This window comes from Python bivittatus, unplaced genomic scaffold (assembly GCF_059951505.1).
Source record: "Python bivittatus isolate LINGU-HERP-01145 unplaced genomic scaffold, Pbiv_v1 ctg000690_np1212, whole genome shotgun sequence".
NCBI classification, from domain to species: domain Eukaryota; kingdom Metazoa; phylum Chordata; class Lepidosauria; order Squamata; family Pythonidae; genus Python; species Python bivittatus.
Genome location: NW_028277096.1, coordinates 20,173,234 through 20,187,049, shown reverse-complemented (window position 1 = coordinate 20,187,049; position 13,816 = coordinate 20,173,234). Strand labels below are relative to the sequence as shown.

Genomic DNA, 13,816 nt, shown 5'->3' with positions numbered 1-13,816 from the left:
AGTTTCTTTCTCACACTTTCTACTTTCCCAGGACTGACACATCTTTTTGTAATGGCTCCACACTTTCCTGACATTCCATAACAATACCTGAGAAAGCCATCCTTCATCTTCTTGTCCACTGTGATCAGAAGCCAAACTGTCATAGGACTCATGGCGAGTAATCGGCCCTGGGCTTCCAAATGGAACTACTGTGGGGGAACAGAGATAGGAGGCAAGAAAAAAATCAAACATGATTAAGAAAATGTCAAAAAGTACATGGCACAGTTCTTTTCTTTCATTTATACCAGGGTTCCTCAACCTTGGCAACTTTAAGACGGGTGGACTTCAACTCCCAGAATTCCCCAGTGAGCAAGGCTGGCTGGGGAATTCTGGAAATTGAAGTCCACCCGTCTTAAAGTTGCCAAGGTTGAGGAACCCTGATTTATACCATCTATACATGCAGGTTTATCATTTTTCAATGTTCTTACACCATTTATGACTTCCTTTTCATCATTTTTTTCTTGGACACTAACATTCATAACATGTGTCTCAATCCCACTCTTTGATATATTGCTGTCATTCCCATACAAATTTCCAGCATTCCCTCATTTCAGTTTCATCCCAAATAATTTATCACTTCTATTTTTAATTCTAATCACTCTGCTGAAGACTTTTTCTTTAGCCCTTTTCACTTACTTCAAAAACAATGCTTAATTTCTATCAAAATCAATCTGCATTTCTTGTCTCTTTTACTCTTAAGTGTTCCTTGCTCTCTCACACTATGTTCTCTGCAACTTCTTTGTATGCACATTTCTCTTATTTTCATTTTTGCAGAAATTATGTTTTCTCATCTGTAGCTTTTTCATTTTATCGTTCCATGAAGCATCTCTTTTCATACTTATCAACATAATTCCACATACTTCTAATTCTTAATCTGTTCCAAGCAACATATTATTTCTTTATGTCCACTTTCCATTTATTCTGTTGGGAGATTAAAATGACTTCTCTTTCAGCGCACACACATATAGAGAGAGGGGCTGAAATTAATAATTAGTGTAACAAGAGTGAGATTTTTTCTTATGTTGAAGATCTGGAAATGCTATTCAGTTCTGGGCCTCAAAACCAATATATTTAAGATTTTTTATGTTTTTGGGTTGGTAGGTGAGTTGGTTGACTGCATTTGACTCCAAGTAGCGGATGTTAAGGTTCTGATGACAAGCAAAACAGATCTGGCAAGCCTGAAATTTGCTCAAGCCTGTTCAGCAAAACCAGGAGTACCCTCAGAAGAGCTTTAGGTAAAGATGATGATGATTCCAAGGTCGCTGCACCCTTAACAAGTCCAGGTCTCTGTGATATAGTATTTGCTGCAACATTTTCCTCTTTTTAAATGTCTCCACTTCAGGAGATGCAAAAAGCCAGTTGAAGTACTTGAACAAAACCACTCCTCAGAAAGCATTAGGCTCAAGAACTGTAAGCATCAAGTCACCTTGATGTTAATGCAACCGATTTGAAGCTGCCTCAAAAATTAAGTTGGCTGAGATCCCTTTGGCGGGTGGTAGCAGAAGATGCACATCCCAGCAGCAGCTGCTTTGTCAAACAGATATATTGCAGCACTGTTGGGTATTTTAAAAAATTGTAACTGAAAAAAAAATACAACAGTGTGAAACTTCTGAACTAGACACCCAGAGGGGACAGGAGATTTGTTTGTTACTAGGGATACCTGGAATTAAAGGCAATATAATACTAAGGGATAAGAGAAAGGCCAGAACGAAAAATGATCAAGATTAGCAAATGATGGGGTCATGGAAAAAGATGGAATTTTTAGCATTCGCTCTGATATACTTCTCTGTAGATTGTTAAAGTGAGATAAGTAGATACTAAAGTGAGTATAGTCAAGTGCTTGTCCTACTGTGAAAAGAACTTCTAAATTTGCTTCCCTAAGGGGAAATGGGCTATAAAGTAGAAAACACTTTGGACACTGCATCTTAATGGACTCAGACTTTTAGATGGACCATGGAGTGCTAGAAGAGCAACCTGCTTTGCATACAGAAGCTCCAGATTCATCTCCTGTCATTTCCAGTTAAATGGATCCAATAAGCAATAAAGAACCCTGAGAAGTTGCTGTAAGGACCTGGAGAAGTGCTCCCCGTCAAAGGATAGGATGGTTCTGCACTAGATAAATAATTCAAGCTGGTATTAGGCAGCATTTTATGTTTCTGATGAACGTGTTACTAATTGCTAACGTGAACTTGCAGGGTTGTTTGAGAATAATAATTGTGGGGGAAGAATCACATTCACTGCTTTGAGCAGGACTGGACAACATGGGAACCAATGTCCTTATGGAGATCTCTTTTAGTGTTCACTAAGTTTCTTACCTTACCTAACTTTCAATTTTCTTTTAGAAAGTTATATTTAAAAGTCTATGTGGGATAGTGGTGAAGATCTTGGACTAAGAAGATCTAGGTTCAAGTCTATCCTCAGCCATAGAGTCTTGCTGGATGACTTTGGGCCAGTCTCTCTCTTTCAGCCCAGTATATCTCACACAGTTATTGCTGCAAGGGAAACGGGAGGAAGGAGTGTTATATATGTTGCCTTGAGCTCCTGAACCAAAGGCGGGATATAAATCTAGTGAGAGAAGAGGACAGGTGTCGGAGCACCGCAAAACAGCACAGCACAACTCCACCATTATCTTTATTCTAGTAATGCCAGACTTTAACCCGCTAGTTTGTTTTGGAAAGTACCCATCTGCCCAGAAAGAGGGCACCAGAAAGTTGGGGTGGAGAAAAGTGGTAATAGAGTGGCAGGAGTCTTTCTTTGTGTGTACTGTAAGCTGCCTAAAGTCTTTTGGGAGTTGGGCGGTCTCCAAATAAAATAAAATAAATAAAGCATCAGCATGCTTTCTGGTGGATTGATGGAAATTTCATAACTGGCCATCACTACCACAGCAGACACATGCCCACATCATACTTTCAGAATTCATGGCCACTGGCCCCAAATCATTTCCCATCCTATCCTGGAGCTTCTTGGCAGAAATACTTTGCTTAGAACTCTTAGTTTTGCCTGGACCTTACTTCTTGTCTGTCTTGAGAAACTGTGCCTCTTGTTTTGAACTCTGGCTCTCAGGCTGAAGTGGAAACCCTATTAAGTCTCACCTGCATTGTTCTGGCACTGACAAATGTTTCCTGCTAACCATGAAGTTCAGCCTGTAGTGCCAACAATACTGGAAACAAAATGGGGCCCCTTTAAAATGGCAGACATATAGAATGCCTTGGGGGAACTCTAAGGCTTGTAGCAATATCCCCAAAACCTTTATTTAAAATAATTGTTTGACATGGTTCAATGGATGGGCATGCCTGGCATCTTGCCTGAAGGGAGGCATAGCTGGAAACCTGATGTGGAATGAAAAAAATAACACTAACAGCAACAGTAGTAATAATTTGACCAAATAAAAATTATTGGAAAAAAGAATGAAAAAAAGAACTGTAATTTTATGCTAAGTTGAGCTCAGCTCTGGTGACTACATCTGTTTTTTTTTTTTTTTTTATCAACAGTTATGATACACTACTGTCTTCTTCTAGGATGTTTTCCAACTTCCTTCTGCCTTGGGATTTCCTAGTCGTCTCCCATCCAAACACTAAACAGGACTGACCCTGCTTCCATTACAGGTGGGCTTGGTGCTGCCACCTACTGATGCTTCAAGATTACTTCTTTCAAATGCTGTTAAGAAAGTTGACAAGCGAGGACAACTTCCACTGATGACCGGCATCTGCAAGTAATTGCTATCCTACGAAGTTCCTGCTCAATATTTCAGTCTTCCTTACGTTCTTTTTTGTCATACGCACACACAGGTCACAAGCATTCATGGGTGGGGCCCAGGAAGGCAGACCTTTTCTGTTGTGGCACCCACCCTTTGGAATATCATCCTCCTGAAGATCAGACTGGCCCCTACTGGCTTTCTGTAAGACCTTAAAGACTTGGTTTTGCCATTGTCCTTTGGGAACCAGGTATGTGGTAGAACCTGTACAGTGGCTATGTTGATTGTTGTTGGCGATTCTTGGTAGATCTTGCCTACTGATTATGTCATTATATGGCTTTTATTGTTTTTTGTATTTTTTAATATAGTTTTAATTGCTGTGAGCCACTCAGAGTTATATATTTGAGATGGGTGGCTATATAAATTGAATAAATACTAAATAAATATTCAGTCTTCATTGGATTGTTTTTGCTGGTTCCTCTTTGGTTTTGCTCTTAAAGTGGCTATATGTTTCCCCAAACCTGATGGATTTTCTCAGGCAATCTGATCCCTCTCACTAGTTTCTCAGTAGTCTGGATCAGGGATATAAGTGGTGATAACTTATTAGTAAGTAGTATGCAAACCCATGCAAGTGGGTCAGGCTGCCCACACAGAGGTTAAAGGTCAGGACTTGCAAGCAAATTTGGTTCCATTCTCAAGCTTCACTTTAACAAGGAGGCTTCTACTCATGGTCATTTCAAGGCTAACAGAAAACCTGGTATGATCCAAAACTTTGTCAACTGGGGCCCTTAAGGGCCTTAAGGAAGTAGGAGATATTCTCAGCAGAATGGCCTTCCTCCTCAGTGCAGGATATTGAGGAGCAAGCAGGAAGGAAGGTGCAAGCAGGATGCAAGCCCAAAGAGGGCTTGTACACACCAGTGTGTATCATATCAGACACACACATGCACACAGATGGCCTGGTGACACATGAGCAAGAAATTAGTAGAATGACTGAAAAGGGAGTAGCCCTAAGCAGGTTGTGACACATGAGGAAAAATGATATACAGTAGAAGTGTTAGGAAAGGTGGAGGGTTGGAATCAGTGAACACTCTACCAGCAAGGATGACTCCAAAAGGGTCTCTTGATGTGTTGAAAGTCACTCCCGCAGTTTATGACATTTGTTCTCCTCTTGAGGTGACTTATGCCCGTTAAGTTGGTGGCAAGTTTAGTCCAGATTCTGAAGATAACCCCTGAAGCACTCTTGTGTTTCAAGCCAAAAACAGTTCTACTTTCACATTTGCTGTTTGTGCAAAGGAGACCTTGATGTCTCAGCTGCCACACCCCTGGCTTGTAGAAATAAGTGTGAAGAAGAGCCCAATAGTTCTGCCCTATGCTTGAAGGCACTCATTATTTAATACCCATTATTTTTCTGTAACAAAAATCACTTTGGCCAGTGCACTAAAAATGGGACACAGAGGGATGTCACCCTTTAGGGAAACTGCTCCCCTTTCATCTAGGTTCCAGACCCTAACCTTAACCCAGATTGCTGCTGGGTTGCAGGGCTATCTGGATCCTTGTTCTGATTCACTAAGGTTGTTCTGACCTTGCAGATATTTTTAGAACTGTAAAGAAACGTGGATGTATCAGGCAAGGCAAGATGGCAAAGTTCTGCAACATTATGAGGTAGAACGGTGCCAATAAACTACATTGTTACTGTAGGAGCATAACCAGAACACAATGCAGCAATTAAACAAACAAACAAAGATACACAAAGCCACTCTTTTAAAAGCAGCATATTTTGCTCATGTTGTCAATGCTCTTCCATGCCCTCCAATGCAAGGCTACAATACTGTAGATGCTCAATTATTCATCTTTTCAGGTTTTCTATCAGCAGCTCAGTACAGGGATCTGGTTTCCTTTCCCTTTCATTACGTTTTTCCCTGGAGAACAGTCACAGATAGAGTATAATTACAAAACAGACATTTCTGTGTGCTGCAAAGGGGTCTGCAACACAACAGATTCTCAACAACCGCAGGTGCGTTACTTCCGCCCTGGAACTAATTGAATGTTGTGGAACTGTGTCAGTCTTTCACATATCCTGTGAAATGGCCAGTTTGAAATCTCCAGAAACCTATGATGGCTGGAGAAGATGGCAATACAGTAAGGCCATTTCATGCATTACAGAGCAACAAACCCAGGCATCTTAACTAGTATAACTCAACAGACAAGGCTAAGCTGACAAGCATACTGGAATCATTCATTCATTCATTCATTCATTCATTCATTCATTCATTCATTCATTCATTCATTCATTCATTCATAAACTTGTATGGCCGCCTACCTTACACAAGGCAATCCTAGGAATAAATAAAACCAACCAGCCCTATGACAACACCACATATCCCAAGACCAGCACAGCAACATCACATAGAGTCCCCATGCTCAAAAGAAGAGAGACATGTTGTAACTTTAGAGAAAGAGGTAAATTTATAATTGTACTTATAACTGCTGTAAAGAAGATCGGAAGCCACTTCTTTGTAACTTTTTTCTTTCTTTTCTTTTACTTTTTTCCCCTTCCTTGCCCTTTTAGCTTTCTCTTTGATTTCTTTCTCTTTTTTCTTTCCTACGTTATATTAGTTTGTATTAATTTTTATCTTCCTTTTTAAAACTTTTAATAAAATTATATAAAAAAATAGGCTCCCCATGCTCTTACATTTGCTGTGTACATGAGTGCATTGTACACACTAAAGGTGTGCACTTAGAAGCAAAATATCTATAGTTCATATCTTAAAACATGTGCAAAGACACACATGCAGACACAAGCACAAGCACGGACCTATGATCTACCAAGAGGCCCACAATAAAGTTGCTTGAAATGGATGTCATATCCAAGACACAGAAGATAATGATGATTCTGAATCAGGATAGATCTCCCCGGAATCCAGCTGAATTGAGAATTATAAAATCGGGATCAAGGAATCCAGAGAAACAAATCAGAGCCTGGAAGACTGGCTGAGGCACAGTCTCAGTTCCAACAGGGAGTCCTTAACAGGCCTCTGTCCAATAGCAATGCTTTGGGGTGGAGCTCATCCCAAACCCTGCAAATTCCCCATTGCCTTAATTCAGGAATGGAAAATGTTCCTATTCATTCCCTTCCAGACTTGCTGGGCCATCCGACTTTTTGAAAAGATTACTTCACTCAATCAATCGACTGCAGGCTGCAAAGCAAAGCAAAGCTTCTAGCATAATGTTTATTGGCGTCCATCTTCTGGGGCCTCAACAGTATTTCTGCAGGGATTATAGAAACCATCCTGTGGACAAGTTCACCTTCTTATGAATTCGTGCTTTATGATAGCCATGCCTACCAGGCCAGTCATTCAGAGAAGAAGCCACTTTTCTATGACAGCCAATATACTCTCAACTGAGAGAAAAGAAAAAGATACAAAGAAGTGGCTTCCGATCTTCTTTACAGCAGTTATAAGTACAATTATAAATTTACCTCTTTCTCTAAAACCACTGAAGAAGGCTACTTATGCATGTCCTAGAAGATCTTTCAATGCTAATTTTCACACAGGGAGAGCATTTATGGAACTGAAGGCTCCTGGGCATAATTCAATGGCTCCTAACACTTAGCGCTTTTCTTAAAACTTTGCACAGAGCTCTCTGACAGAAGGGGGAAAAGAAGCAGGACTGCTTCATATAAACAGCCACACCATTGGATCTGCCTCTCTTTCGATCCAGGAGGCACTAGATGGCTCTCTGCCAAAGGATTTACTGTCTCCATGGAAATCTGCTGGCGTAGAGTTGATGGCAGGTGGGGGGCAAAGGTTTTGCCTATGAGGCTTGATGCAGAGAGGCTCATTCATGGCCCCTTCCTTGATATTACAGTCAACAGGTGATGAATGAAGTGGCCCTATTAGCAACTCACAATGCACAGTCACTGGGTCTCAAGGTGTCCAGGTCTGTCTTAATCTTCCAAGATTCAAAATTTCAGAAATAAGCTTAATTAAAAAAAAAGCATAGAGCCTCGCTCTTTTTTAAAAAATGGCCCATAGCATCACACAATTAAGCAGTGTCAATTTTCAGTACAAGTCCTCAGACAACGATTCAAACACCAGCAACAAATACAATATTCTTTTGTGCTCAATAATAAATTCAGTGGCAAGGCCTGCTGTGAAATCGACCTGATGGGGCCATCTTTAAAGAGTTACAGAAGAGGTAACTCTTTCTATAATTCACTGCTTTCGATAGTATGTTTGACATTATTGTCGGGAAAATTATGTTAACCATGGATTACTGTTACAATCAAAGTATGTAGTGAGAAGTCAAGAGGCTTAGTAGTAAATTTTCAAAGCAGAGCGCGGGGATTTAGCTGTTTGACTCCCATTAGCATCAGGAGGACTCACCCAGCTAAATCCTCACATGTAGCTTTGAAAACTGACCTCGTTGCATTGATGGAATCCACCTCCTCAAACTCTCCCCAACTACCACCCGTCTTTTAAGAAGTTCCAGATGACCAAGCAGGGCCAGCAAAAGAACCATTTCAGCACATTATGGCTGTTTGGAGGCATCTGAAAGTTATTTTAATTCTTCTGTGCTCAGAACTACTTCCAGCATTTTAGCATTTGAAAGGTGCATTGGGACAGCAGATTTTATTGCTGAGATGCAGTGAACACGAGCACACAGAGAGCCAGAAAGGAATATAAAGCTTCCAGTCAATTTCTCACATCTGCATAAACAGCCCTGAGTTGATTACTATATCTTGGCTAGTCTGTTCACGTGCTCGGAAGTGCTGCATAATGAAGCTTCACAAAGATCCCTTGAGCTCCTGGAGAACCACCACCTGTATGAGATTGTTCAAAGCTACAGAGAAGCCAGACTAGCCCTGGTTCTACTCATTTTATTCTGTCAGATGCTTGGTAAAAAAATTATTATTTGCATTTCCTTTCACCACTTAACCTCCTGTCTTCACTAAAAGGGCAACAGTCCTTTCTAGAGGGAAAAAACCTTTCCTTTCCCCCATGGAACACAGATGCTGACGTTTCCACTTATGAGAGCCTTTCAAGTAAAGGAGAGGTGATTAAGGCTGGCTTACGAAAAACAGCTAAGACAAAGAGTGCTTATCACCAAGACCTTGCACCTAACACAAGGAATCTTTTCCTGATGATTTGGGGCCAGATTTTCCTTGATTGACTGATGCATAGATTTGGGTCCACCAAAAGAATCTGAGAGAGGGAGAATGATGGAAACAACTGCTTTTGATTTCACCAACAATTAAAGGTATTCCAAAATGCCTAGAGAGCAAGACACCCTTTGTCAGATCCTAAAAACACTACTGGTTGTCACTTACAGCTCACAGCTCAAGCCACTCAAATGCATTATCAGTAAGCTACTGCCTATACTGGACAAAGACACTGCACTTTCTCAGGCACTAAGTAGCCGACCCATACTTGCATACAACCATCCAACTGAAACAGATATTCACAAGCAACAAGAAACAACAGAATAATGGTTGATTAGATAAAATATTTTGCTCCTAGCAAAATATTTACACCAGCAGCACCATCACAGACCCCAACAAGTACACACACAAGATTAGAGGTGCCTTCACACACTCTCCTCTAATGGATATATGTCATCATCTACCAACAATGCCCCTCTGGATTCTACATTGGCCAAACAGGCCAGACCCTGCGCAGAAGAATTAATGGACACAAGTTTCACATCAGGACTCATAATGAAGGACAAAGTAACATCAGACCATTTTAATCTCCCAGGATACTCAGTTACAGATCTCAAAGGACAGATCTCATACGCCAGCACTACAGAATGAGAGACTGTGGAACTCACATATATCAAATAGTTTTGGGCTATCTCAGAAGGTCTTAATGTGAGTTTAAAACATGTGACAATTGCTAATTAATGAGGTATTTGTACTCTCTCACACATGCACCCTGCATCTGCATAAACACTCTTTTGTCCCCCCACCTCATCCCAATGTAATTGTTCATCAGTTTAACCTCTTCATGCATCTGATGAAGTGAGCCACAGTTCACAGAAGATTACGCATTTCAATAAAAGTTGTTGCTCAGAAAAAGTGCTACTGGACTCCTCCCGATTTTTATCAGGTCGAAGGAATGAGCCCAAATCCTCTCCTTCCCTTTGAATTTACCACCCTGCCAATACATTTGTGTGATGCTGTCCTTCCCACCTATTTTCCCCCCTCCCCAAGTTTCTAGTGGGCTTGATATTTACCTGCCATTTCAAGCATTCCATGTGATTGTTGTCATTAGCACCATCAATGCTAACACTGATATCCTGGATGCCCACCAAAAACATGTGGGTTGCCATAGTAAACAGGATTTGAAATAAGGCTTAAAAGGCAGCATAAAGGAAAAAGCAAAGGACATAAACAGAAAAGAGGCAAAATGGCACCAAGCTGCAACAACAGGCTGTAAAAAGTAATTGAGAAAAATCCATTGCTATATTCATTGCATCAAGTTCTTCATATACGTACTGCATTTTATTTGCCTTTCTGTACTAAGAGTTAAGGTTCAGCTTGTTTATCTCCCATAATCTAAGCATTAGTGTATAGACAATGATAGTCATGAACTCTATGATTCTTCCTGATTTTTTACTGAGTGGTTTAATAGGCCCTGTTAAAGCAACACTCCTGCTTAATTTTATCTGAGGTCCTTACTTCATTGTTTTCAACTCCAAACCCCATACAATTCAGTTTAAAACTCTCCTGATCAAGGTCCCCATCCTTTGGCCTACCAGTCTCCATGAGATGCAACTGATATTACCAACAGTCTACCATCTAGGTCACTCAGAACACTGTCCCTGAAACACAATGTCTCCCATTAGCACCCTAGTCAGTTATTAATTGCAGTATTGTATTTCCCTTTCTGGTCCTCTTTCATGGATTGGAAGGATGGATGAAGATTGCTTGAGCCTTCAGATCCTTGAGCTTCCTTTCTAGATTTTCAAAGACCATGGTGATGCTGCTATAGCTGTTCCTTGTAGTATAATTTGTCTCCACATGGATTAGCCTGAAAGGATAATCATCAGTGGACTTAACTGGCCTGGGAAATTGGTGTGTTACATCCATCATGATATCAGACAACATGCTTCATGATCTAACAATCTGGTGGTCACAGATTTATCTTGGTTCCTGGGACTAATTAGTCGAACTGGCAGGAATCTTCTCTTTGCTTGTAGAGCTCAGTTGCATCCCTTCTGTGTCTCAGGAACCACTTATCCTGAGTCTTCTGCAATAATTTTTAATTTAGCGCTGTAAAATAACTTCTGTTTCCTGCTTCTGCTTATTACTCTTGTCCGTTGGACTCACTCGTTCTTTTCCTATGGAGAGGTGAACATATTATGAATAAGTTATGTCTTTAAGACAAGAGCTGGCTCCAACATTTTTCCCAACAGAACTCTCAAAGAGGAGGAGCCAGGGGCGCCTATACAATATCCTGATGCTACCCGTCAACATGAATTTGCTTGTGGAATGAGAAAATAAGATGCAGTTTTATTTAGTTATATATAAGCCAAGCAAAGCAATGATTCCTGACTCTCCATAGAAGTACACTTTTGTAAATATGATGTGAATTTGGGCAAAATTATACCAACTGTCTTCAGTTTTACATTTAAGTTAAACAGTGTTTAACTTAAATGTAAAAGTGTTCCATCTTCTCTTTCTTTCTTTTTTGAATATAATGTTTATTAAGGATTTTGATTACAATAGTAAAAACTAATACAAACTAAACTTAAAGAGAAGAGAAAAAAGAATAAAAAGGGCAGGAAAAAGAAAGAAAGAAGAAAAAAATATAATAAAGTGAAAGAAAAGAAATATATAAAGAAGTGGCTTCCAACCTTCATCACAGCAAGTATAAATAAATGTAGTAACTCTTTATCCCCTATAAGGTACAAACAGATATCTCTTCATCCCATATCCCATCCCTTAACTATAACCAAATCTATAAACATCAACTTTTCAATCCTGGTGTCAGCAAAAAGTCCATAAAGGTTGCCAGAACTCTGCAAAAAAAAGGTCTTATTTTAAACTTGATCAAATAAACCCACTTTATATTCCTTACTTTTCCTTCTAACAGTCTTAATATTTAATTCAATCAAATATTGTCGTAGAACTTGATTTCTCTTCAATTCATTATCCCATCACACAAATTTCCTCAAGGCTTTAACAAGCCTCTTTTGTAGATCCAGTAAGAAAACATTTTCCAGGTCATTCTCTTGGTTTATCATTTGCATTTCCCTTTTAATTTTTAAAACTTTCTTTTGTATAGCCAGTGAATGTCCTTTTCCAAATCATTCTCTTGGCCTGTCATTTGTAGTTCCACTTTGGGTATTTTCTCTGCCTTGTCAGATAAAATTTGTTCCACATCTGTCATTCCTTCATTAACATCTTTTGGACAAAGTCTATCCATAGAAGCAGACATCATTACTGACAGTGTTGATATTGTAGTTACTAATTTCTGGTTCCATTCTTCAAAGATCTCCTTTAATGTTTTGAATGTTATAACATTTTGTGTCATTTTGTAAGTCCCAGTATTAATTGACATCAAGGACAGGCTTGTAGTTTCCCCCCCCTTCTGTTTAGAATCTTTATTCCCCTCCAGCATCCAGTTTCTAAAAACATAAAGTAACTTATCTTTGTTATGACTTACAATAGCCAGGATAGCCAAAATAAGTCTGCTTCCCATGAGAAGCTATTTATTTTTTATAGTTAATTCCAAAATCTTATAATAAAAGTTAATATTCCAAATTTTTCTGGACCCTTAATCCATTTATCACCTTCTTAGATCAAAATCTTATTTAGCTTTTTGCTGTTTATTTCAAATTCTTTAAGTTCGTAAGCTTATGATTAATTTTTCTTTTGTTCAGAATTGAAGATAAACTCATCCGATGACTTTTCAAACTTATCATTACGAAGATCTCTAATAGCTTTAAGATGGTTAATAGGCAATTTCCAAAAATGATTAGAAAGTGAGGCTTGCAAACTTAGTGTCCTTTAAAAGACTCTGCCATAGTTGTGAGCAAGATGGCTGATCCCTTTGTTTCCTGGCACTCAAACCCGCAGAAAACTGCTGTCTCCTCCTGCAGCCATCCAGAGCACATATGGATAATCTCCCAAGCTCTCCTCATCTGGAGATGTTCCAAGGAATCGGTCTACTCACCAGTTCCTCAGTCTTTGCTGCTGTTGCCAGCTCTGCTTTCACAGAGATGTCTCCAGTTTGCCATAGCTTCCCTGGAAGTCCCAATCTTCTAATTTTTTTTAAGGATTCTAAGGTTTTCATATCCAGGACAACTAGATTTTAATCCAGAGAAACAAGCTTGGCCCTTCATTTAACTCACAAGAATTGTTAAGTCATCTTGACAAGGACACTGCCTGGCTTAATTACTGTGCTAAAACTGAGCATAATTCTAAGAGGAGAACACACAGCTAGCTAAAGGCAATTTTTCACAACAAGTTCAAGAAATACAACACCAAGAGAGAAAGCAGCGAAAATAGGAATGTTAAACTTTCCATTTGGACAACACAGCTCAATGTATATATCATTCTACCTGGTACTAAAACATGCAGCATGTCTAAATGTTGATGTAATACCATTGGCTTCCTAATGAAAATATCCAGTTAGTCTTCAGGCCCATTCAGTTGTGATTAAGGGCCAAAGGGCATGTGACAGGCATGGTGTGAACAAAGATGGTCTTCAAAGAACTCCATCATAATCCAGATCAAAACTAGATATTACAAATCAACAAATCAGTACACATTCTTGCATCATTGTCTACCTCTGGTGGAAGATGGTAAAGTAAGATGGAGAAACTGTACCTAAATTCTAGACCACCTCCTCCAACATGATACCTTCCAACTGTGTTGGATGATAACTCCTAGCCTGACAGGCAATATAGCTGGCTAGCTGAAAACTCTGGGAATTAACATCCAACACATCTGGAAAGTAAGAAGTTGCTTAGAAAGAGCATGTTATATATAGCTGATGGTTTTCAGCATCCATGAACCAGGTTATTCACTTGGATTTGTCAGATGCTTTAGAAAACAAATTTGGTAGGCATCATAAA

The 13,816-nt window shown here is 39.5% G+C and overlaps 1 protein-coding gene across 7 annotated transcripts in view; it reads right to left on the bottom strand.

The window, feature by feature from the left end:
* BCAS3 (BCAS3 microtubule associated cell migration factor) overlaps positions 1-13,816 on the bottom strand; it is a 514,094-nt gene that overhangs the window by 259,879 nt on the left and 240,399 nt on the right. For 6 of the 7 annotated variants that reach the window (XM_088152584.1, XM_088152590.1, XM_088152589.1 and 3 more), the window contains one exon: positions 88-188. In XM_088152584.1, the coding sequence (XP_088008710.1) occupies positions 88-188 (101 nt within the window). The remainder of the gene's footprint in view (positions 1-87; positions 189-13,816) is intronic. The other variant, XM_088152585.1, reaches the window with a different exon arrangement.